A 26,685-nucleotide genomic window follows, 5' to 3' on the forward strand; every position below is an offset into this window, starting at 1 on the left:
AGAGAGAGAGAGAGAGAGAGAGAGAGAGAGAGAGAGCAGAAGAGAGGAGAGGTGGAGAGACGAAGGACTAAGAGACTCAGCGAAGGAGCTAGGGAAGGAGGGAGGGACACTAAGAGGAGCTAGGCCAGCGAGAGGAAGAGGAGGGAGGAGTCACGGGCGACAGCCAGCTGTGTGAAACCCTGACGTGCTTACTCCCCCTCTCTCCCAGGTGTGGGGGGGGGGGGGGGGGAGCCACATGTGAGAGAGGACCTACCAACCACACCTGAGACCCCCACAGACACACCTGGGGGAGGAGGAGGAGGAGGAGAGGAGGGAGGAGGAGGGGGAGGAGGAAGGGGGAGGAGGAGGGGGAAGGGGGAGGAGAGAGAGAGGGGAGGGGGAGGAGGAGGAGGAGGAAGGGGGAGGAGAGAGAGGGGAGGGGGAGGAGGAGGAGGAGGAAGGGGGAGGGGAGAGAGGGGAGGGGGAGGAGGAGGAGGAGGAGGAAGGGAGAGGGAAGGGGAGTGAAGAGCAGTGAGGAGGAAGAGGAGACGGAGGAACGGGAGGGAGGGGGAGAGGATGGGGAGGAAGCGGAGGAGCAGGGGGGACGGCTGAATCTGGGGGCTCCTGGGGGACCAGGAGGAGGGGGAGGAGGAGGTGCAGGGAGGATACACAGCATTAGGGACGGATGGGTGAGCTCATCAGCTGGGCGTAGCTGAACATGCTAACAGGTCCCGGCAGACCACCATGGCTGGGTCGGGGGTAGGGGGATTCAACAGGGAGGACACGGATGGATGGATTGCAGTGTGTGTGTGTGTGTGTGTGTGTGTGTGTGTGTGTGTGTGTGTGTGTGTGTGTGTGTGTGTGTGTGTGTGTGTGTGTGTGTGTGTGTGTGTGTGTGTGTGTGTGTGTGTCTGATAACAGGTACCTGGCAGCGATGACAGGTGATCATTGGGTCTCCCAAAGGTTCCGGGTTTGATCCCCAGTGTCCGTGGGTAGAATGTGAACCTGAGCAAGATGCCCCCTATCCCTACCTGCTCCTTAATGACCTGTCTCTGTACTGTCTAACCCCTACCTGCTCCTTAATGACCTGTCTCTGTACTGTCTAACCCCTACCTGCTCCTTAATGACCTGTCTCTGTACTGTCTAACCCCTACCTGCTCCTTAATGACCTGTCTCTCTTCTGTCTAACCCCTACCTGCTCCTTAATGACCTGTCTCTCTTCTGTCTAACCCCTACCTGCTCCTTAATGACCTGTCTCTGTACTGTCTAACCCCTACCTGCTCCTTAATGACCCGTCTCTGTACTGTCTAACCCCTACCTGCTCCTTAATGACCTGTCTCTGTACTGTCTAACCACTACCTGCTCCTTAATGACCTGTCTCTGTACTGTCTAACCCCTACCTGCTCCTTAATGACCTGTCTCTGTACTGCCTAACCCCTACCTGCTCCTTAATGACCTGTCTCTCTTCTGTCTAACCCCTACCTGCTCCTTAATGACCTGTCTCTCTTCTGTCTAACCCCTACCTGCTCCTTAATGACCTGTCTCTGTACTGTCTAACCCCTACCTGCTCCTTAATGACCTGTCTCTGTACTGTCTAACCCATTGGTTCTCAAAGTGCGGCCCGCAGAAACATTCCTGGAGGCCCGCAATGACATACAGATGTAAGTAAAAAAAAAATATATATATTATTATATCATTATTAATTTCAACAAAAATAAATAAATATAAAGAGAAAAGTCGACTCTCTAGCTTTCAATCCTGTTACACTTGTTAGTTTTAATCCGACTGTACATTACTTTGAAAGGATGAAGCTCAGCTTCGTGATTTAGACCTCACTTGACCTCACTTCCAGAGGTCTGTGGTGCAGTGTTTTTTTCCCACCACTGGGATGCTGGCGGCGTTTCCCGCCTAATTTCTTTTCCTTTGGCGGACCTCAGTCAAATTTTGGGTTCCTAAATTGGCCCCTGGTCTAACCCCTACCTGCTCCTTAATGACCTGTCTCTGCACTGACTAACTTCTACCTGCTCCTTAATGACCTTTCACTGTACTGTCTAACCCCTCCCTGCTCCTTAAATGACCTGTCTCTGTACTGTCTAACCCCTACCTGCTCCTTAATGACCCGTCTCTGTACTGTCTAACCCCTGCCTGCTCCTTAATGACCTGTCTCTGTACTGTCTAACCCCTACCTGCTCCTTAATGACCCGTCTCTGTACTGTCTAACCCCTGCCTGCTCCTTAATGACCCGTCTCCGAACTGTCTAGCCCAAAGACACGTATCTGAATTCAATGTAAGACACTTCAGATAAGCCCCTACTGAACAACAAAGGATTGGTAAACTCTGTCATGATTGGGTTTTGAGGGATTATTACGGACACATTAAGAAGTCAGACATGCAGAACTTGTTGGTAAAGTGTCAGCAGATCGGTAACCGCATAGCAACTGCCAGCTAATTGGTTGTGGTCCGCATAGAAGCACGTTTACTTTAATATTATTGGTTCGTCGTAAAATATTCCACTGAAAGTTTTAAAGCATTTATGAGTTTTCAGAGTCACACACAGGTGTTTGTCTATGAGTGAAAACAAGGACACACACACACACTCATGTGCAGACACACACCCACACACAGACACGCACATTCTGCAGAGGACACACACACACAAACACAAACACTTTCTACCGATAATACACACACGCACACACACTCACACAAACACACTCTACAGAGAACACACACACAAACACTTTCTACTGAGAACACAGGCGCGCACACACACACACACACACATGCGCACACAAACACACTCTACAGAGGACACACACACACAAGCACACTGACACACACACACACACAGACACACACATACACCCACTGTACGTATTCAATATTCATCTAGTCAGACAAAGTCTCCTGCAGTTCAGAATCCTCCGGCGGCCTTGGTGAGACCCTCCTTTCAGTCTGCACGCATCGTTCATCACGCCACGTGACAGGGCATTCAGTTCACCGTTCCCAGGGAATGATACCATCATCCGACTGTTCTGTGGCTGAGTCACTCACACACGCCTGCCTGAGTCTCTGCATTGCAGATCACCATCCCAACAAGTGCAGCTTCCAAAAGGGATTCACTCGCAAATCAGTCTTTTTTTCTTCTGCTGATATTTTTGTGATCCGGCTATGTTCCTATCAATTTTTTTTTTTTTTGAACCAAAAGAAGACTGTCTATTTTTTAACCAAAGCGGCCTTAATGAATTCACTTGTCAGCCTCTAAAGAGGGGAGTAACCGAGTCATAAATAATCAGTGTGTGTCTTAACAAATAATCAGTAAATCATAACATGTTCAGAAGTCTTGGCATGTAAACAACAGCAGCTTTCATCCTCTATGCATGACTTGAATGTCTAATATTAACGAGCAAATACAACAAACTGATCATTCCTGACTCTGGCGAAGTGCATATTTCAGTCATCCAATTAAAATAAATTGCTATTAAAGTGCCATAATGGACTGCGTTTCGTTTCAGTGGAACAGCGAGCAGGGCTTTCATTACATCACTCGCTGGAAGGCACCGCGCTGACACACAGTCCACGTGCACTAGCGCGTTTGAAAAGAAGGCTCGTGCGCGCTCCTCGTGCACGGCCCCATTGTGCAAACACACGCAGCTCCAATCACGCATTCACATCACCAGGAACAATTTTCCAGTTCTGCAAATAATCAACTCCCCACGTTAAAAAAAAATACCACGATTGACATTCGGAACGCAAACACTCTAACCCTTATTGGAAGGAAAGAAAATGTCTGCAAACATACAAGGAAGAAAAAGCAAGAGTATAATCAGGGAGAACAATCTACTGTCGCTCAACGCAAACATGAGCGAGATGGAGGCGCTGTCATGAGGGCTCTGCTCCAATCAGAAGGGCCGGTGTGCTGGGCTCCGGGGGGTCTGTGGCCCTCGGGCGAGGCATCGGGATTGAACAGCGTTAAATCCGCGGCATCATCTCACGCGAGGCGCTGCCTCCACTCTGACAGCAGCAGAACCCCTCTCTGTAAGGTTTGGATTCAAATCTGTAGATTTGTACTTGTATATATTTAGACCGGCCTTAATTTATGTTAAATGTCTTCATCTTTATTTCTTATTATTACCCTTATTCGTTTAAAAACAATAATAATTATTAGTTGAATCTTTATTCACTTGTTTAAAGATGAAGGGAAACACAGAGAATCTGTTTTCTTTGAAATTATAGTGATTTATATGAATTATGATTATGGATCCCCACACCAGTCAGTAAAGGTAGGCCAGGTTCCCGCCCCTGACCAGAGACACAGCCTGTGTCCTCGTTACCGATAGCCTGGCTATCGCCAGGCCAAGCTCAATCGTAGATTTCACGTTGGTCTGGGGGAGCTGCTGTCATTTTCTTCAGCACAACAGGCGTGATTAACAGGCATAGTTCAAATGACGCGATTGGATAGTCAAAAAGCTGCTTACCGTCGCTTCCCTGTCGTCATTGAGTAAAACCAGCCAATAGCGCGCCAGAGCCAGCTCGGTGATAGGCTCCAACAGCCCGTCCAGCCGGCAGGACAGGCTGGGGGTATCCGGTCTACGTTACCGGACATCCCAGTATAGTTCCTCCCATGTCGGAGTCCATCCACTCCACCCCTCCCCACGCCGACCCACGGCCACACCAGCGTTCCCAGTCCCTCCAGTCCGTCACCAATGCCAGTTCAACAACCCCCCGACTCCCAATGAGGGTGCCGTACGTTGGGCCCCGTCTCCGCAGATCAAAGAGGCCCCGGGGTGTGGGGTCCCGAGCTGTTCCAGGACAGCTGTGGGGGCCGGCGCCCGGCCCTGCCCCCCACCCAGCCCTTTGGTCTCCAGCCACTGGCCGGCGATGAAGGCCAGCGCGGCGGGACCGCCGTACATCAAGGGAGGGAAGGTAGCGGTGCGTGGGGAGGATGCAACCATGACGATCATGGAGATGACGGGGATGAGGATGAGGAGGATGCAACCATGACGATCATGGAGATGACAGGGATGAGGAGGAGATGTGAAGGCTAAGATAACGGAGGAGGAGGCAGGAGGTGGGAGGAGGGCGGTGGGTTGGCCTCAAGAGGAGATGAGGAGGAGAAGATAGGCTCTGAGTTAAAAGCAGCCAATTAAACTTCAAGATGCAGCTCCACAAGACGTACGGCTGCCCAGCGGATAGCAGACAGAGACGTGTATCCTCCCTCCCTCTCTCTCCCTCCCTCCCCTCTCCCCTCCCTCCCTCCCTCCCCTCCTCTCTCCCTGCCTCTCCCTCCCTCCCTCCCTCTCCCTCCCTCCCCTCCTCTCTCCCACTCTCTCTCACTCTCTCTCTGTGGGTTTCACCGTCTCCATCTCTCCTTTTCTTATCTCTATCCCGGCCATCTCTCGGTAGTCTGCCTGACTGTCGGCGTTCTGTCGTGGTGTCTCTGGGTCTGTCTGTCTGTCTGTCTGTGTTCTGTCTCTGGGTCGCCTGTCTGTCTGTCTGATTGTCTGTCTGACTGTCTGACTGTCTGCGTTCGGCTGAGGTGTCTCTGGGTCGCTGTCTGTCTGTCTGCGTTCTGTCTCTGGGTCGTCTGTCTGTCTGTCTGTCTGTCTGACTGTCTGCGTTCTGCCGTGGTGTCTCTTGGTGGCTGTCTGTCTGCGTTCTGCCTTCTGTCCCTGTCTGTCTGCGTTCTGCCGAGGTGTCTCTGGGTCGCTGTCTGTCTGTCTGCATTCCGCCGTCGTGTCTCTGGGTCGCTGTCTGTCTGTCTGCGTTCCGCCGTCGTGTCTCTGGGTCTGTCTGTCTGTCTGTCTGTGTTCTACCGTTCTGTCTCTGGGTCTGTCTGTCTGTCTGCCTGCCTGCGTTCTGTCGTGGTGTCCCGGGGTGGCTGTCTGTCTGCCTGCGTTCTGTCGCAGTGTCTCTGGGTGGCTGTCTGTCTGCCTGCGTTCTGTCGCGGTGTCTCTGGGTGGCTGTCTGTCTGCCTGCGTTCTGTTGCGGTGTCTCTGGGTGGCTGTCTGTCTGCCTGCGTTCTGTCGCGGTGTCTCTGGGTGGCTGTCTGTCTGCCTGCGTTCTGTCGCAGTGTCTCTGGGTGGCTGTCTGTCTGCCTGCGTTCTGTCGCGGTGTCTCTGGGTGGCTGTCTGTCTGTCTGCGTTCTGTCGCGGTGTCTCTGGGTGGCTGTCTGTCTGCCTGTGTTCTGTCGTGGTGTCCCGGGGTGGCTGTCTGTCTGCATGCGTTCTGTCGCAGTGTCTCTGGGTGGCTGTCTGTCTGCCTGCGTTCTGTCGCGGTGTCTCTGGGTGGCTGTCTGTCTGCCTGCGTTCTGTCGCGGTGTCTCGGGGTGGCTGTCTGTCTGCCTGCGTTCTGTCGCGGTGTCTCTGGGTGGCTGTCTGTCTGCCTGCGTTCTGTCGTGGTGTCCCGGGGTGGCTGTCTGTCTGCCTGCATTCTGTCGTGGCGTCGCTTGGTGGTTGCCTGTCTGTCTGCGTTCTGTCGTGGTGTCCCGGGGTGGTTGCCTGTCTGTCTGCGTTCTGTCTCTGGGTGGCCGTCTGTCTGTCTGCGTTCTGTCGTGGCGTCGCTGGGGCGAAGGGGCTCTAAATCCTATATTCACTGTTCCACATGGACGGGCGTGTCAAAGGAGCGGGAAAAACCAGCAAATAAATGAGGGTGGGGGGTGGGGGCAGATCCGCCGCTTTCCCCCCCACCCTCAGCGGGCCCCAGTAATTCCATTTGAAGAAAGCAGCCCCCGTCGCCAGGGGCCGACTCTGTGTGTTCTGAGAATGGGTGTGTGTGTAAGTGTATGTGTGTGTGTGTGTGTGTGTGTGTGTGTGTGTGTATGTAAGTGAGTGTGTGTGTGTGTGTGTGTGTTTGTGAGAGAGAAAATGTGTCTAGTGTGAGTAGAAATGTGAGTGAGTAGGATTGAATACGTGTGTGCGTGTGCGTGTGCGTGTGTGTGTGTGACTATGTGTGTGACTGTGACTGTGTGTGTGTATGTGTGTGTGTGCCCGAGTGTGTGTGCGTGTGCACGACGTGTGTGTGTGTGTGAGAGAAAATGTGTGTGTGTCTACTGTTTGAGTACAAATATGAGTGAGGCAGTAGGATTGAATGTGAGTGTGTGTTTGTGACTGTATGTGTTAGTAGAAATGTTTGTGTGTGTGTGTGACTATGTGTGTGACTACGTGTGTGTGTGTGTGTGTGTGTGTGTGTGTGTGTGTGTTCATGCAGGTGGCTGGCTGTGGTTTAAAATAAATAAATAAATAAAGTGAAGGTAAAAAGAAAGAGAAAAAGATCAGTGAAAAGTTTCAACAAAACAATTAACCCCAATGTCAAGCTGGCTACTGATTGGTTGGTTTGCATTTAAGCATGAAGGTTATTGGTTGCACTTCAATTGGAACCTGAAAGACTAGTGAGACCAATGTTGGTGATGGATGATATAATCATTCTAATTAAGATACAGCCTAGGTATATCAATCCAACACAAATACATTCTGCCCACATGCCTTTTTTTTATTTTGCAATGGTAGAAAATGCTTGTGAATCCATATCCATGTCATTAAGGAGCAGGTAGGGGTTAGACAGAAGAGATCCATGTCATTAAGGAGCAGGTAGGGGTTAGACAGAAGAGATCCATGTCATTAAGAAGCAGGAAGGGGTTAGACAGTACAGATCCATGTCTTTAAGGAGCAGGTAGGGGTTAGACAGTACAGATCCATGTCATTAAGGAGCAGGTAGGGGTTAGACAGAAGAGATCCATGTCATTTAGAAGCAGGAAGGGGTTAGACAGTACAGATCCATGTCATTAAGGAGCAGGTAAGTTTAGACAGTGAATCCACATCCATGTCATTAAGGAGCAGGTAGGGGTTAGACAGTACAGATCCATGTCTTTAAGGAGCAGGTAGGGGTTAGACAGTACAGATCCATGTCATTAAGGAACAGGTAGGGGTTAGACAGTACAGATCCATGTCATTAAGGAGCAGGTAGGGGTTAGACAGTACAGATCCATGTCATTAAGGAGCAGGTAGGGGTTAGACAGTACAGATCCATGTCATTAAGGAGCAGGTAGGGGTTAGACAGTACAGATCCATGTCATTAAGGAGCAGGTAGGGGTTAGACAGTGAACCCAGATCCATATCATTAAGGAGCAGGTAGGGGTTAGACAGTGAATCCAGATCCATGTCATTAAGGAGCAGGTAGGGGTAGGGTGCTTCTTGCTCAGAGGGGCCTTCAGGTACACCGTTGTGCTTGGGGTTCGAGCCCAGATCCTTCCGGCATGTTATCCAGATTCTTTTTTTTTTTTTTTTATGTATATTTACTGCGCCCTCCATGAGGTCAACAGGCGGTCACCGTGGTCTCAGGGCTCAACTCGGCTTAGCGTCCGTTGCTAGGGTCTGTACACGGTATCCGTGGCGATGCTGAGATTAGCACGGCGGGAAGAGCGCGAGGAGCTACGATCAGACGGGACATCGCTGGGTCCCGACCGGCCTGCGAGAACAACTCGCTGCACCACGGAGACACGCGTCCCCTGCTCCTCATTCCCTCCAAGTATTCACAATAACATTTGACATTTTGTCAAATAAGATTTGTGCGTACATTCGGTGTTGACATTAAATTACTTCTCCCTATTGTGTAAAATCTATACCGTTTTGCATTTATTCTTTCTTCCTACTCTATAAGTACTTTGTTCTGTTTCGAACAGGCCTGCAATTGCCACCCAGATTTCCTATCTGGGATTTATAAAGGGCATAATATCTTATTTCCCTTTACGTTGAGCAGACATGCTTTTATTAAGGCGTACTTCCGTGTATTACAAGACCCAACAAGAGGAGGACTGAAGATAGGAGCGCCATGTATTGATGTTGATTCAGCGATAACGTTTGTTCTTAAGAGGACTGGCCTGATTATAAACCAAGTCGTTCGGATTCAACCTACCGAGTCATTTAGCTGATGATTTGACCATGATCACTTTTGGATGACATCCAGGTTCACATGAACCAGTGAATCCAGGTTCATGTCATTAAGGAGAAGGTGGGGGGGTCATGGCATCTCTCTGATCCCTACAAGTAGACTGCGTACGTTGGAACCCAGTACCTTTCCACTGGGAGTCACCCACTGACTGGGTGTCAAAAGAAACTGGCCTGAAAAATGAGCAAACAAGTTAACGCGCTAATCAGCCCATTCTTATCCAATACTGCTTTAGCCATGCATGCTAACGTTAATCAGGTGTCGCCACCATTAGCCAAGAACAGAGAGGCACGTAAGCATTATCAATATTCCCGATCAATCGACCCATCAATAACAACAGTCCCTGGGAGAGTTCAGCCGCGCACGGGCTACCGGGAGCAGGTTTCCAAAGGAATAGGCACTCGCTACTCAATGGGGATAGGGGGGGGGGGGAAGAAATCAATAGCTCTTTTACTCTCTATTGTTCCACACAAGGGTGAGAGCAGAATGGAGCTGGATCGATGGCAGCCCCTCCGCCGTCATCAGGCTTTAAGTACAGCCTTCAACTATGACGGACCGGCGTGTCGACAACCCTCCCCCGGCTAATGGGAATCTGCTTCCAGCGACACAAAGCCACTCGCCCCTCCCCGTACACTGAATGACCAAGTGCATGCCGGGCCCAGGGAAATTCAATTCACCACATCGAAGGAATTTAATTAGAGCACTATGCATGGTTCGTTCCCCGCCGCCCGTTTACGTTCACTCCTCAAGTTACAAAACTTTAGCCGTCTCCGTTCCTCAGACCCGGGCCTAGGCTTAATCCCCGGTTCCGCAGAGAAACGGTGTGCTCAGCGTAATTAGCAGAGGGCGGTTGCGGTGCCCCGTTACAGCCCTGTGGGGGAGATTTACACGACCTACACGCCGGACATGTTCGGTCGACGCTTTCATCCCAAAGCGGACTCAATGGGGCCGAGAACATTCCAGGAAATGACAAAAGACTAGTACGCAAACAATTGTTGCAACTGTCGATGTAAGAAATGGGATATGATTGAGGTAGTTAGCTGTATTATTAACTAACCGATTATTATCATATTGTGATATGATTGAGGTAGTTAGCTGTATTATTAACTAACCGATTATCATCATATTGTGATATGATTGAGGTAGTTAGCTGTATTATTACAAAACCGATTATTATCATATTGTGATATGATTGAGGTAGTTAGCTGTATTATTACCAAACCGATTACTATTGTGATATGATTGAGGTAGTTAGCATTATTATTAACTGACTCATTATTATCATATGGGATACAATTTGGCTAGTTATCACTATTATTTGTCTAACAGTGTGTTATCATATTGTGATATAATTGAGTTTAGCGCAATTATTTGTCTAATAGTGTATCATCATATTGTGATCTGTAAATGTAAATCATACGATTGAGCTAGTTAGCGCTTTTATCAGGTGCCCCATTTAAATCTCAGATGATGCCGAATTGTAATTCCCTTTGAGGGGATTCATTCAATTCAAGGTAATCTTATTTTAATCTATAAATCCCCCCCCCCCCCCATAATCGTGCGGATCATGTGAGATTTCCTCGGGTGTTGGCAGTTACCTGCCATCAGGGAAAATACTTACAATAACACAGAAACATGTTAATCCGAGTAAAAATACAACACAGCCCTATCTATAAAGTAGGCCTATTCGGTTTCTCCCACATTCAGCCTTTAGTATACGCAATGTCTGTCTGTCATACTTTCACGGTACCTTTGAAGTACATGCTGTCTGGCTAAATGCTACATGTCATGCTAGCGCCGCGGTATCTGCAGGCTAGCAATCGGTTTAAGTGACATTTCACAGTACCTTTGAAGTAAAGCTCCTTGGTTGGGTTAAGGCGAACACGTTGCGGTACCGTTGCGGTATCCCCAGTCGAGCAATCGGTTAACGCGACATTTCACGCTGCCATGGTGGCGTCTGTTATCCTTAAGCTACATTATGAAGGTAATTTGAAGCTCTCTCCTGTAGAATCTGATATTAACACTGCCGCAAACTCTCGCTCTTTTCTCCTCAATCACAAAAGAAAATATAAAAAAGGTCTATGCCTCCCCCTTTAAATTAACTTCAAAAGAACTAATAAAACATATATTCTTCGAGTGCTTCGTCGTGGCTCAAACTGCTGGCGGGCTTACTTTAGAAAGCCAAAATACTTGTAGGAAAATTACCCACAAAGAATTGGAGCTGTCGAAGAATCCCGCGTACATCCTGCAGGTTGTTAGTAAAGTTAGTTAATAATTAGTTTATGTTCAAGTGCTGGAGGGACGTCATGTACTGAATTAGCGAAACAACTTTAGTCAAACAAAGATTCAAGAGGTGCGAGCAGGAAAATCAAACACAATAAATGTTTTATATATACTCCTGCATCTGTGTGGAAACCCTGAGCCCAGTGCATCATGAAGCACTGTGACTCCATTGCACGGGAAACAAGCATGCACGTGAGACAAGACCCTCCCCCCTGTCTCCGCTCAGCACAGGCTGTTAACACTGGATAAAATAAGATATGATAGTATTTATTAATCCCAGATAGTATTAATAAAGATAAAATCCTGTATGGGATAATAACCTGAAAAAGTGCAGCACTGTACTTAAAATATAGAAACGCATACAAAATGGGATTGACTCAAAACTACAAGTCAATAGAGAAAATCCATCGAAACAACCTCTTCACGAAGGGTTACCGGTTTGATTCTCATCTCTTCCCGGCTGGCCGTGATCTCTGTTATCCTCAGCTGCCCCAACCACTGCCGTTGGTATTCAAAGGGACGTGCGCATTAATGTGTGGATGTGTGGATGAGTGAAAGGGAGGCATTTACTGTCAGACTTGTGCTTGTGGTTGTGGCTCTTGCGGCTGTAAGTGGGCAATATAAATGCAGTCGATTTTAGTGTTCAATACTCCTGTAGATCCGTTAGAGGAGCGCTGGCTGGATGCAATTAGAGATCCGGAGTGGAAGGGAGGTGCATTAATTCAGGGTGATGGTGTTCTCGGTGGGAATTAGCTCTCCGTACAGGTATTCATGGAGAACACACAGCAGCCTTGGTACTTAATGTGTGTGTGGTATGTTCCCTTGAATCGTGTGGGTGTTGACACTTTGCCTGTAAAAATAGCTGGAATATGGAACACATTGATGAATGTAAACCAGTAGTTGCGACCAAACAAACCAAGTTACAAACAACCTAACCAACTAACTATAGAGTCAGAGGTTGTACGATTTGGTGTAGTAAGATGTAGAGAATTCGATTTAGCTAATTCGATTTAGTAAACTGTTAATCGCAATGTAACTAAATCTTTAATAGCTACACAAACATAAATTTAGATCATTTCATTTAGATGAAGATTCTGCAAATAAAATGTAATAGATTGTAATGCTAGATTGTGTGAGTTAGCAGGCCAACAAGCTAAACTTAAAGGCCTTATCCAACCGAATTCAGATGGCATTTTTGGAACATCTTTCGTGAAGCGTCTGCATAAAACCGGTGGTTGGAGAGGGTCAAGGTTTTAAAAGGTGGGACGGTCGTTGCACAGGCTAGAGCTTTGCCTTAATGTTTGAATCCGTCAAAAACCAAAGCTAGCCGTCAATCACCGTGCTGAGGTGAAGTTGACAACAGAGCAATGTAACTGGAAGAAATACTAGTGAGAAAATGCAGGCATGTGCTATTACTATTTAATACAGTCTTATAGCATAAGTAAGCACCAATACATTTATGGGTGCAGATATATCAAAGACTTACATTGAATTGTTTTGGTCTATATCGTGTAACCTAATTCGGAACTTAGACAGCTAATTTGGAGGGCCCTTTACGAAAACCTTGTACAGGCCCCACAAAGTCTGCTACGCATTCGCCACAGGTAGCGATCAGCAAAAACATCCGAATGACCTGAATTCTGCTCTGGAAGCTACTAGCCAGCCACCAGGAGCACCGAGGGGAGGGGGAAATGGCAAATTGCTCGGGACATTTCTCTAATGTGACCTGACCTCATTTTGAGCTGAGGTAATTTCAAGATGGATGGCCCTTTGGATATGAGCCTCGGACGATGGTAAAGTCGGGCCATGAAGCTGGCACGGGGATAGGGAGGGATGACCGTCAGGCTTTCATTTGATAGGCTGACGGAGATCTATGATTATCCGGTCGATTTCTCTTTCCCGCGCCAAAAGACAAAAAAAAAAGACCATAAGACAACCTATACTTGGTTATGTGACCGCGTGAATAAGGATGAACACGAGGTCGGTCGACATTTAAAGTGATGCTTATTAGCGTAGGCCGGAGTAGCCGAGCTAACTGGTTTCACAACGGCCCGCCGGTGTTGTGCTTGGTGCCGTCACTCGCTTTAAACCTTCCTGGTTATTAACGGCAGCCCTTTTATCCTTCCTCACCCTCACTCGGCACCTTTCTCAGGCTTTCCATTCAGAGTTAAGCGACCGGCCGTGGAACGCAGTCCCGCTAAATGCCATATCCTTCTAACACGTCCGAGCCAGGGCCAATTGTCTCTGTGACATAATTACCTGGCGGCAAAAGCGAGGGGAAATGGCACGCTTTAGCATAATACGGAGAGCTGTCGTTTGTGTTCACACCCACAAAGCCTGCGCTGCCGGGGTCAATGCAGGGGACTGATTCCCACGCCGGCGCTGCAGCAGTCTGTGTATAGCATGCCATTTTGTTCCTTCCCGCCGTAGCACCAATGGCCTGTAATTGCTTCCATCGTCCCTTTAAAGCGCCGACCTGGGGCAGGGGCGCAGGGCAGAAGGTGGGGGGGCGATCTGATATGAATGTCAACGTGAGCCCGGCAGGGACAGGTGAAGGCCAGATATCGATCTACTATCATGGCAAATACACCTGCTTGGACCAAACTTTAGTCTAGAGAAAACACCTGGTTAAAATACACTTTAGTCTAGACTCAAACACCTGGCTGAAATTCACTTTATTGTGGATTAAAACACACTGGTTGGAAGACACTTTAGTCTAGACCAAACACCTGGTTAGAATACACTTTAGTCTAGACCCAACACCTGGTTAGAATACACTTTAGTCTAGAGTCAAACACCTGGTTAAAATACACTTTAGTCTCTAGACCAAACACCTGGTTAAAATACACTTTAGTTCAGACTCAAAAAACACTTGAGGCTAGCCTCACTAAAATGGGAAAAATGCCCTCTTCACTACTTCTAGTGTTCCAACAAAACCGCAATACAAAACTCGCCTCACCTAACTCTCTAAAATACACTCTGCAATAGCCCAGGTTAACCTCGTTACAAAAGAGCCACAGAAAGAAACATTGACTCACAAATAAATAAATAAAAGACATTCTGAATTTGACACAGAATAGCATTTCAGATCTCCCTGCTGAGCAAAAAATAGATTATATTTTAATCATTATGATGGAATGGCCTCAATCAGAGTCTGATGCAAAGTATTCGGTGTGTGAGTACCAGAGACCATCTCAGTATTGGCAGTGCAAGCGTTGTACGACAGATTTTATCAGAACTTCCAGAGCCTCTCCCAACCAGTTGGTGTCTCCAGACTGCAAACTGTCTGGCTGTCACTCCGCATTCTGTTGAGTTACTTCATCAACACATGCACGCACACATATGCGCACGCACTCACACAAACACAACCTCACCAACACAAACGCAAACACACAAAGCCAACCAAACTAACACACAAACAAACACATACCCACACACACTAACGCGCGTACACAAACACATGCTTCAACACACACAATAACTAAAACACACCACACACATTTATCAACACAAACACCCCAATTCTCTCTCTCACATTCACACCTCCTCGCTCTGTTTCACACACAAACAAACAAACACAAACTATTGCGCACACACACACACACAAACACACACAAAAACACAGGGGTGTTATCGCAGGGAGGTGACAGTTGACAAATTAAATCAATAAATCAATCACGCAAGATGGATCGAGTGCCAGTGGCGATATCCCCACGCTGCGGAGATCCGCCGGCTCGGATTAGGGCGGGAAGCTGAGCTCGCCAAACAACCCTCTGTACCGCCATCCAATCAGAGTGCCACCTGCACCCCTGTAACCCGCGGCGACAGGTAGCGTGTCGCCACGGATACTGTCACGGCGGACCGTACCAATCCAACCGTCTGCAGGGCCTGCCTGCAAACGCAGACAGGGTTAAACCCTCACTGAACATCGCGTATGGAGCAGAAAGATGGATATATGGGTATTGTATGAACAGCATAATTCATTTGGAGGCTATTAAAAGCTCTATATAAAAAAAATGTAATACTATTGCGATTATACTAATTCTGCGTTGAGCTTCTTGTTCAAGCCTGTGCACTGATCAAACATGGCACCCTGGCGTTTCACAAAGAGGCATTTTGGGTACGAACGTTGTCATGTTTCATCATGGCGGTCTAGAGGGAGGTTGTGCTTTTCAGCCGACATTTTCCTCGCCCACTGCAACATGAAATCCCAGTTGGCTTCCAAACAGCAGAACAGAACCAAACTTCTGATCTCTCGCTTAGATCCACCGTTTGGTAACACATGTCTGAATACATCAGAAAACGCAGCAAAATCAAATACCCTGATGAAATATTGGACATCCACAGCTAAGTGTTAAATTATTATTGGAGGTGTTGTCCAGCCATCCCTGGAGGGAGGGGTCCCTCTTGTTCCTTCCTTGATAATGAGGGTCAGAGTCTGATAATGAGGGTCAGAGTCTGACCCTTGATAATGAGGGTCAGTTTCTCATTTATAGCAGTGGTTCTCAACCAACGGGCCGCGTCCCTTAATGGGCTGTGGACCCCTGGCAGTGATGAAGTGATAATGTTTAAAAAATCAAGATAATAACATAAATTCAAGCATCATCTATCACATCATTACAGTCTATGTATTTTCTACGTGTGCATTGGCAGCTAAACAAACGCATATCTGAATAAAGGAATTTCCCAGCCTATCAAATGCCTATTACTGTGCACTCTGTGTTTGAACATCCATATTTGTTCATGACCTTATATGGATCACACATCAGGGAACATACACACATGCAGAGCCGTGAAAATATTTCTAATTTGCATACGAGGCAGCAGAAGCAAAGGGATGGAGGTGCCCTTTCTTATAGGGTTGAGGGTAAGGGGGGCTCTGCGAAGCCTTCTGAGTCTGCAGCTGTGATTAAGGGCTTTGCACATAAAGCAGACCTGACAGCAATGTCCAATACTGTAGCTTGTTAGGCCGCCTGAATCCCACCCTGGCATTGCGCTCAGTGGATCCCAGACTGGGCGCAGGTGCGCTTCGCCGACATCAACAAACAGCACCCTGACACGGGGGGGGGGCATCAAGCCCCAGCCCGAGGGCCCGAGTCCCTGGACCGGGTCCAGCCGGGGCCTACTGGTCTGAGCAGCATAACGCTGACAGAGACGCCGGCATCTCCTGGGGTAGATGCCTGCCCTGGCCGAGATACCCAGAGAGGGTGACTGGGACTACAGCCACCAAGTCCCTGTAGCCACCCAGTCCCCATGGCCAGTAGCCAACCAGTCCTCAGGAGTGAGCTGACCCAGGAGGTGAGCTTATCCACTTATTCTCTCCCTGACTCTCTCTCTCTCTCTCTCTCTCTCTCTCTCTGGGGAAGGTGAATGTGGGTGGAGGCAGATTGGACAAGGAGGAGAACATGGGACACTGAGTGAGTGAGTGAGTGAGTGAGTGAGTGAGTGAGTGAGAGAGAGAGAGAGCGAGAGAGAGCTGGGGGGGGCGGGCAGCATAAAATGCACGTGTTGTTTGTGCATATATCCGTGTGTGTATACATGCGTGTCTGTGTCTGTGTGTATGCATGTACGTCTGTGTATCATGTTTGTGTGTGGGGGATGCATAAGAATAAATGTCAGAATAAATGCATAAACCCCTTAACATCCCATAATACAATCTGTCACAACCCAAGGTTGCAAACACACAAAGTGTAATTTATTCATTGTGTTCCAGTATAAACAGAGCTCCAGAGATAGGCTCCCTCCAGGAAGAGGCTATCCCCAGAGAGAGAGGCTTGGCCTGGACAGAGAGGGGGGCCATTGTGGGCTACCATCACAAACCAACCCTTGATCGATTACAAATGGGAGGTACCACCTCTAGGCACGTAGAGCAACGTACCAGCCCAGCCAGCAGAAGGTACCAACTGTTAGAATGCTCTGGCCGTGGTACATCCTACATTACCCAGAACATTGATCACAAATAATGAACATTGATCACGACGGCGATCGATACTCTAATCACTGTTGTTTTGGAATGCTGTGTTTACCAAAGGGATTCCAAACTAGAAAAACTACAATCTGTTAAATAGTATGTAGTATACTATCAACGTGTATATATATAGTAAAGTACATTTAAAACAGGTACATCGTTCAAATATTTAGCTCATGTGACAAAGTACACTACATTGTACATTCTACATGCAATACATTAACACGTGACAAAACCTTCTCTGCAGCTGAAAATGTGTTTTGTCTAAGTCTATATTAAATCAGCCAACAAGACACAGACATCTTTCTGCCTCTATAAATTGAAACCTGCGGTGTGCTAACACACAGCTGGCTAGCTTGTTTTGTCGCCTCTGTGAAGTCAAATCAAACCCAGAAGGATGGCCTAATTGAATGCGTCCTACAGTGTTTCCTCCGTCGCAGTTTACCTGTTTATCTGGAAGGTCGTCTTCGTACCGAAGTAAAAAAGCTTCCAAAAGCCATAGCATCTTGTTCGAAGTGAAATCCTCTCTCTATCTATAAAACAGTATGAAAAGGTGCTCAGCCAAACACTAATATTAATTAACGTTATCCTATCCAAATGTTTACCATCTTACCCCGAACAATATTACTTCACACTACTAAAGTATTACACAGTTCACATGCATCATTCAGTCGGTGCACATCACTAGCAAGAGAGAAGCAACAGCCGAGCGAAGACAAGACAATGAAGGGAAGTGGCGTGAACACATGAACACACTAACCACCATGGCATCACAAGCGGTGGACGTCTCCGGTCCCCGGCCTCAAGGATTCAGAGAACACTTTATTAATCCTGAGGAAATTTCGTTTCTGTCACAATGCTCTGCTCAAGATGGGAGTAAAAAATAAAATAGAATAAAAGTTACAAATACGAAGCCAGACGAGGAAGTCTTCCCGGAGGCAGTGAGGGTCAGTAGAAGGTTAGCCGGGCGCTGTGAGGAACCAGCCCAGCCAGTGTTCCCATCAGCAGCCAGTGTTCCCATTACCAGTGGAGAGGTGTGTGTGTGTGTGCTGGGGAGACGAGCCCAGGCACTAATTAGACTGATAATTGCGGCGAGGGTGAGTGGGGCGGTGGGTAATCACCGGAGCACGACAGGCGCCAGCAAACACGCTAATGGCGGTCTGGAGGAAGCACCTTTTTGGCGTTTGTTTCCTGCCTCGTGTCTCCATGGTGGAACTCCCGCTGGGAAACCAAATCGGTCCAAGGTCGAGGAGGTCGTTGTAGCTGTAGTAAAGATGGCTACCAACAAACGATGACCCAATTCAATGAGTATTACTACAAGTAACTCATGCCGATAGTCTCTACCAGAACTATGAGTTTCTGATTTCAACATTGTCTGGCAGTACTACCATTACTACCACCACCACCACCACCACTTATACTTCCACTACCACTGCCACAAACAATACTAGTACCACCACCACCACCACCACTACTATTGTTTATTTTTATGTAACTACCTGGTCAGGGACTGTAGATGGATGCTATGAAAGCTTTCTGTCACGTTAACAACAACCGGTACCTTGTTCCACTACTACTACCATTACCAGTAGTCCCACAAATACCTCATTCCAATTTCCTCGGGGGGCGACAACCACCGCCAAAGAGCCAATGCCTTGCCAAGGGGCACTACAACAGTGGATTGGTCGGGCAATGAGAATAGCTGTCACTCCTCGGGCCCCGTTGCCTTTCAACAGGGCCCCCATGGGGATTCAAACCCTCAGCCCCTCCTCTCATGGAAGTGACAGGCGCCATCAGGCTCCCAGTGATCGCCGCATGCCTGTTTTGACATTTCCCTGACAAGGTGAAAACGTCCGTGGAGTGTAGGTCTGCAACCCTATTCCCCCCCCCCATCCCTCTGCGCTTCCCCCTTCTCCAAGCCCCGCCCCCTCCCTTCCACAAGTTGCCATGGCGACATGTTTTACATACGGAGGCAGGTGAAAGGGCACAGAAGGGCAAGGTGTATTTCTGTCCCTGTCAGATCAACTGAGGGCGACTTCGTCAAGGACGATGAGGACGTGAAGACAACCGACCGGAACCGGTAGGTCCAATTTAAAGATAATGTTGAAGCTTTTAAACAATTAAACTCAATTATTTTGAGGACATTTCCGCTTCATTTTATGCAACAACCAACGTTTCGGTAAAGGTCTTAATTAATAAACTGCTAATCTCAGCTTGTAAAATCGTTAAAGCTAGGGTAGGCAATTTATTTGAGAAGCATTTTTGTCATATTGTTTGGGATTCTCTCCATATCCAGACAGCAATCAATAAATCAAATTATCTGCCAAAAAACAGAAACAAATACAGTATGTTTGGCGGTTGCAGACCTGAAATAACCTCGTCCAAACATTTCATTGGGCCCGAATGAAATGATTGGACGGCCTACCTGTCTGTCTAACTAGCTACCTACAGGGCTACCTCCACGGCCTTTGCCTGTGCACTCACATGTCACTGGATTGGTAGGCCTACCCCTCGCTCTAGCTGCTGCTAGGTGGAGATAACCACTCCACCATAATAACTTTTTCGGAGGAGTGGCTTTTGAGGGAGGCCAGAAAGGGGGGGGGGGGGGGGGGGGAGTCTTTTGGGGGTTGGATACTTTCAACATGCAGCTTACTCTGCCTGGTTTCTCCAGGTTGTCTTATGGAGCCTTTTGGAGGTATTAGGCAAGAGACGGTTTAGTGTTGTGATTCATCGCTACTCATGAATTATTCCTGAGTAACAAATGAGATTCCCAGTGGGCATGACAGCGTTAACTTCAAGGCTAGCTGGTTAGTGGGCGGGGGGTGTCGGGTCGGTGGGCTGGCCCAATAGTGCAGTGTGTGTGTACCTATTGTGTGTGCCTAGTGTGTGTGTGTTTGATGGTGATGAGGTCTGCAAGGGTTTTTTCGAGAGCCAAGTCCAAGAATGTCGGCCATTTTAACCACCAACTGTTGCCAATGGGCCCCTGACTCCCAGCATGCACTGCTGCGCCGGGTATGTTTGGCGACCCATTATGCTGGCTGGTCATCTTCCTCGTTAAACACACACACGCACGCACACCAGACACACGCGCGCGCACACGCACACACACACGCACACACACACGCACACACACACACACACACACACACACACACACACACACACACACACACACACACACACACACACACAAAGAACTGAACCGTACGATGTACGGAGGTGGTGACTGGTAGTGTAGAGGAGGTGCAGCAGGTGAATAGACTGGGGAGGAGGAGACAGGGGTGAGGAGTGGGCAGGGGAGGTGCTGAATGGGGAGAGGTTGCTGACAAGGAGGCTATTGGTGTGAGTTAGGACTGGGGAGGAGATGACGGGAGGAGGTGGAGGAGGAGGAGGTGGCAGTTTAAAAAAAGGGAGGTGAATGGTTTATAAAGAGGAGGTGCTAGTGGAGGAGGAGGAGGTGGCTGGTTTATAAAGAGGAGGTGGCGGGCGAGGAGGAGGAGGAGGTGGCTGGTTTATAAAGAGGAGGTGCTAGGGGAGGAGGAGGAGGTGAATGGTTTATAAAGAGGAGGTGGATGGGGAGAAGGAGGAGGAGGTGGCTGGTTTATAAAGAGGAGGTGCTAGGGGAGGAGGAGGAGGTGGCTGGTTTATAAAGAGGAGGTGGCGGGCGAGGAGGAGGAGGAGGTGGCTGGTTTATAAAGAGGAGCTGGCGGGGGGGGGAGGAGGAGGAGGTGCTTTGTATTTAATGATGCCGACGGTAAACAAGCCCATCAGTAAAAACAGCCGCTACCACCTGTCACAATTACGGGCGCCGTGACACTGAATTATCAGATCCTCTGCTCGGCCCATTCGCAGAGAAAGTGCGTGCGCGTGTGTGTCAATTGCTTGCGCGTGTCATTTTTGGACGCTGATGTTTCCTGCTGGTCCGCTTCAGCAGATACATTTCTGCGCCCGGTAAAAAAAAAGCCAACCGTGCGCGTGTGTCTCGCCGTTTCATCAGCAAGAAACAGCCGCACACACACACACACACACACACACACACACACACACACACACACACACACACACACACACGCACGCACTACACTAACCATTTGAAGACATGTATACAGGGGGGCGCGCGCGCACGTGCAAGCACAAAAACACACGCACGCACGCACTGACGCACACACAAACATCAGCATTGCGTTTTTGCTTGAGACGCGGGATCGTGCGGCTACCCCTTTGCCTTTATTTTCTGCATTTTTCTATTCATTCATTCATTGGTTCATCCATCCATTCATTTTTCTTTTCTGTTTTAATGCCGTTCGTCTGGTTCACGACGACTCGGTAACGGGAATTGTTTCACAAGTTAGTCAGACTAAAGCAGAATAAATCCTCCGAGTACAGAGCCCCGCATTCCAGGTAAAACAGCCGAAAAACAGCAGGTCAGCACCGGGACCGGAGGGGTACGAACGCCCAGCTGTGTGGTCCTGATCCCGGGTCCGGTGATCCAGACCCCCCGGTGATCGAGACCCGGGGAGCCAGACCCGGGGCACCGCGCGTCGTCTCATATTGACGATGCGCGGCTCTCGTTATCCCCTCACATTAACTTTACCAAAATAAGAGTCTCGGCGGACCCATCCAAGACACAGACACACACACACACACACACACACACACACACACACACACACACACACACACACACACACACACACCAGCACATGAACACATGAACACTGCATGAAACACGTAAACGCACACACACACGCGCGCTACGTGGCCGGGACCGGTCTAATCCAGCCAGGTGTGTTAACTCACCGAGGAGCGCGAGCTGGAGGAGGCAGAGTCCGAGCAGGTCCATCCTGGGAGTTAATTCACAGGGTTTCAGGTCCGATCCCAGAGCTTCCGCTGGGTTTCTTCCAAGAGAAAAAAGCAACTGAATAAAAGACGAAACAATCGCACCTCAATTCTCAACCGGTCACAGAACAGTTCCGCGGGCGCGGGTATCCGGGGCGATATGGACGCGAGCCTCGTTCTGCGAAAACAGTCAAACTTTTGCGCCCGAGCGCGAAAACGTCTCCCAGATGCCGGAGATCAACGCGATCGAATTTGGATATCAATTAAAGGACATTTCGTTCCGCGGGTTCCTCCTCATCAGCCGTCCGTCCGGAGCCACGAGCCTCTCTCTCTCCCCTCCTCGCGATCACCTGCACGCGCGCACACTCTCAACTGCGGATGATCGCGCGGCTCTGCGCGCACCCCGCACCTGCCGCCGCGTCCTCATCCCACGCGGACGTGGCGACGCGGTGCCTCGCGACACCGGAGATTGGAAAATAAAAAAAATTGGAAAAACTAGGAGTTAGATCAATACCCTATTTCAATTTTTACATTGGAAAGACATAAACTTCCAGAAAAAAAAATACAGTGCGAGCGTCATGGTGAAATATGCAGTCCTCTTCACAGCAGGGAGCTAAGCACAATTCACAGACGGAATACAAAAGTGTGTGAATTCATGAATGGCGAATTATTAGGGTAACGTGACGTTCTGCCTGATCACGAGGGGACCCCGAAAAGAGGGAGAAAAACTGGGTTCTACGTAGCCTACGTGAGACGTCACACCTCATGATATTAATAAAGGGGGGTTCCTGAAGCGGTCCTCTCGGTCTCAAGTTGTCCCGGTCCCTCGGCCTGTGACTGCTCGTCCCGTTTAACGGCCACTTAAAGCGCGCTGGGTAATCTATTTAGAATTGGGTTTGTGGGACAGGCGGTCTATTTTGTCGTGCAGCTCTTAAAACGCGCCGTAGAGCCTACTTTGAAGAGCATCCGAACAGTTTGTCGAGTAACAGTGTAACTCCGAGAGGCTGCGTTGTATAAATCACGAAAGTGGTATGAATACTTCCCACTGACAGCTGTTGGTGCGCGTGCCTTCCTGTGCGTGTTGCACCCCCATTAATCCCTCCCCGGATAGGAAATTAATTTTGAGTTATTTCTCTATTGGGAGCTATTTAGCATCCATAGTCGTATATCAAATGGTTGTTCTTTTTTTTTTTTTTTAAACCAGCTTTCTCTTGACACTTTCGTCTCATTGGTTAATGAACGGTAGGCCCGCGCCCTGCGGGGACGCACGTGCGTCGCAGTCCTGCAGCTCCACGTACTTCTTTTCCGGGGCGCGAATTGCATTCCACATATAGCGTTCCAAATCTCTGGTCTTCACACGTTACGGGCATAGAGAAGGGAAATATAACGCTTTTAATTCACACTTCTTGTCTATAAGCGACTTTCAAGGCCAATTTGTTGACAGATGACAATACATTCAGAGTTAAAGGTTGAAAACACCATTCTAATATGCTAACCCGTTAGCCTAACAATGGTCTCTCATGCATAAATCCCATGGAGAATATGATGCTATCTAAAGATCAGTTGAAAAGGCCTTCATAGCGTTGGCTTTTAGATTTGATTTACCCTTCAATATGTGTACTTCTACCGTTAAAAAAAACGGTAAACGTACAAATACAGAATACTAATCGTCTTCGGACCTCACAATCCACTTCAGCGTGGCCATACGTTACCACTTAGCATGCTGGCAGGCACCATGTTTCTCTGGGAGTTTTTGTGGAGTCCTCGATAACAAGGCTGAACTCCTAATTCCGGCCCTCTGCAACATAATGGGATACTTTTGCCGAGCCAAGAAATCACTCTTTCATTCCTCCACATCCTGTTTACTTGCATTACACGCCATAATGGAAATAAACAGGAGGCTGGAGTTATCAAGGAGAGGCAACCCTTCAGGTTCAAGGGTTAGTTATTCCCAGAGTGCGGCAACATCGGCCAGACAGACGCTCACTCTTAGGGTTGGTTACCCTTAACGGCAAGATATCTTTGGTCGCTCTTTAAGGTAGTCGAGTTATTGGGGATAAGTCACTCATTATTTGTGTTAATGGGGATGAGTCACTCTTTAAGGTAATCAAGTTATTGGGGATATGTCACTCTTTAAAGATCTCCTTTTATACTACTTTTCTGGTCTTATTTTCTTATTAATGACTCCTATAGAGCAACCTGACACGAATCACAGCAAAAAAAACTATGTCGATTTTCGGGAAACTCTTCCTCTCATCTGGGCGCTTTCAGCGTTCTCTATCAACACTCGGCTTCGTCCTTCTCCGCCCCCGCCCCCCGCCAACCCCACTCCGTTGTGATTGGTTACCTTCCGGAAGAGCATGTTGAAGCATTACCATACATGGAAAATCCGTATTGTTCTACGTGGATAAATGCCGGATATTTGAACAAGCGAATGGCAACCGGCGCCCCTAGTGTTTAGGGCTCTGCACAGCCGCCCCAGACGGTCAGCAGGGAATACGTCTAAATGCATGTACGTCATTATTTGACACTTGAGTATGGTTAAACATGACTATAAATCATTGTAACAACGTTTATAGGTCATAAAAGTTGAAAAAGCATAATAGGTGCTCTTTAAGGAAATCAAATTATTGGGGATAAGTCACTCTTTAAAGTAGTGGAGTTATTGGGTATAGGTGACTCTTTAAGGTAGTGGAGTTATTGGGGATTAGTCACTCTTTAAGTCATGTTCTTGGGGATAAGTCACTTTTTAAGGTAGTCCAGTCATTTGGGATAAGTCACTCTTTATTTGTGTTATTGGGGATAAATCACTCTTTAAGGTAATCAAGGGATTAGGGATAAGTCACTCCTTAAGGAAATCAAGTTATTGGGGATAAGTCGTTCTTTAAAGTAGTGTAGTTATTGGGGATAGGTCACTCTTTAAGGTAGTGGATTTATTGGGGATTAGTCACTCTTTAAGGTAGTTGAGATATTGGGGATAGGTCACTCTTTAAGGTAGTGGATTTATTGGGGATTAGTCACTCTTTAAAGTAGTGGAGTTATTGGGTATAGGTGACTCTTTAAGGTAGTGGAGTTATTGGGGATTAGTCACTCTTTAAGTCATGTTCTTGGGGATAAGTCACTTTTTAAGGTAGTCCAGTCATTTAGGATAAGTCACTCTTTATTTGTGTTATTGGGGATAAATCACTCTTTAAGGTAATCAAGGGATTAGGGATAAGTCACTCCTTAAGGAAATCAAGTTATTGGGGATAAGTCACTCTTTAAAGTAGTGTAGTTATTGGGGATAGGTCACTCTTTAAGGTAGTGGATTTATTGGGGATTAGTCACTCTTTAAGGTAGTTGAGATATTGGGGATAGGTCACTCTTTAAGGTAGTGGATTTATTGGGGATTAGTCACTCTTTAAGGTAGTTGAGATATTGGGGATAAGTTACTCTTTAAGGAAGTCAAGTTATTGGGGATAAGTCACTCTTTAAGGAAGTCAAGTTATTGGGGATAAGTCACTCTATAAGGTAGTGGAGTTATTGGGGATAAGTCACTCTTTAAGGTAGTCAAGTTAATGGGGATAAGTCACTCTATAAGGTAGTGGATTTATTGGGGATAAGTCACTCTATAAGATAGTGAAGTTATTGGGGATAAGTCACTCTTTAAGGTAGTAAAGTTATTGGGGATAAGTCACTCTTTAAGGTAGTCAAGTTATTGGGGATAAGTCACTCTATAAGGTAGTGGAGTTATTGGGGATAAGACACTCTTTAAGGTAATCAAGTTATTGGGGAGAAGTTACTCTTTAAGGTTATCGTTATCAAGAAAGTTTATTTTCAGGGTAAAATCCCTTGGGACGTACCATCTCGTTTTCGAGGGGGTCCTGACCAAAGACCAGACATGAGATACGACACAATACGCAACAAATAACGGACATGGGTAAAGTTAAAATTAGACTAATTATGAGAGGACAAAAACACTCACTCACTCATGCACACAACAAGAAATCTAGACCACCACACCTGTATTACAACAACAGTAGGTAGTGACAGTGAGATATGAGAGAATCTCTAAGTGTACCTTAATACTGCAGAGACTTCAGAGAAGGTGTTAGCTTGTTCCAGTCTCTAGGAGCCTCATAATTAAAAGCTTTTTGGGACGTGAAAAGGGAGATGATTATTATGTCTCACATAATAATTTGAAATTGAATTCTGTTTACAGTCCCTGTAAACAGATAGGATAATTTAAATGAATATGTTGGAAAATAAACTGCTACCAGTGCAACTGTCATCTATATGACGACAGAAAGCCGTTGCAGTTGATTGCACATTATACAGTGGCGAGTTTCGAAAGGGCCGGAAATCTCCATTCGGGATCGGAGCATTTGTCTTGTTTTGGTCTGTTATGATCCACTATTCTCCCAGTACCCGAGGTTGCCAGATATGAAACAAATCCGCACACAAACTCAGCGTACTGCAGCCATGGAAGCAAGCCAACAAACTGGATCAACTGAGATTGCATTAGATTCTACGGACCTAAAAAGCCTTTCAAAAAAAGACTCCTTGACCAGAACCTAGTAAAACACAGGTATTCCCGGAGTTCGATTTGAAATACGGAAACCTTTAAGAGCCCAGAAGGATTTGAAGACGGATGCCACATGAGCTGGTTAACAATTTGCTAACAATGAATA

General features: G+C 47.6%; 1 protein-coding gene across 1 annotated transcript in view; it reads right to left on the reverse strand.

Moving 5' to 3' along the window:
* Positions 1-22,089, reverse strand: part of gfra4a (GDNF family receptor alpha 4a) — a 129,944-nt gene extending 107,855 nt beyond the window's left edge. The window contains exon 1 of the mRNA XM_079752335.1: positions 21,977-22,089. Within this exon, the coding sequence (XP_079608461.1) occupies positions 21,977-22,019 (43 nt within the window). The 5' untranslated portion in view covers positions 22,020-22,089. The remainder of the gene's footprint in view (positions 1-21,976) is intronic.
* Positions 22,090-26,685: the final 4,596 nt, after the last annotated feature.

The sequence above is a fragment of the Pollachius pollachius genome (genome assembly GCF_949987615.1).
Source record: "Pollachius pollachius genome assembly, chromosome: 15".
NCBI classification, from domain to species: domain Eukaryota; kingdom Metazoa; phylum Chordata; class Actinopteri; order Gadiformes; family Gadidae; genus Pollachius; species Pollachius pollachius.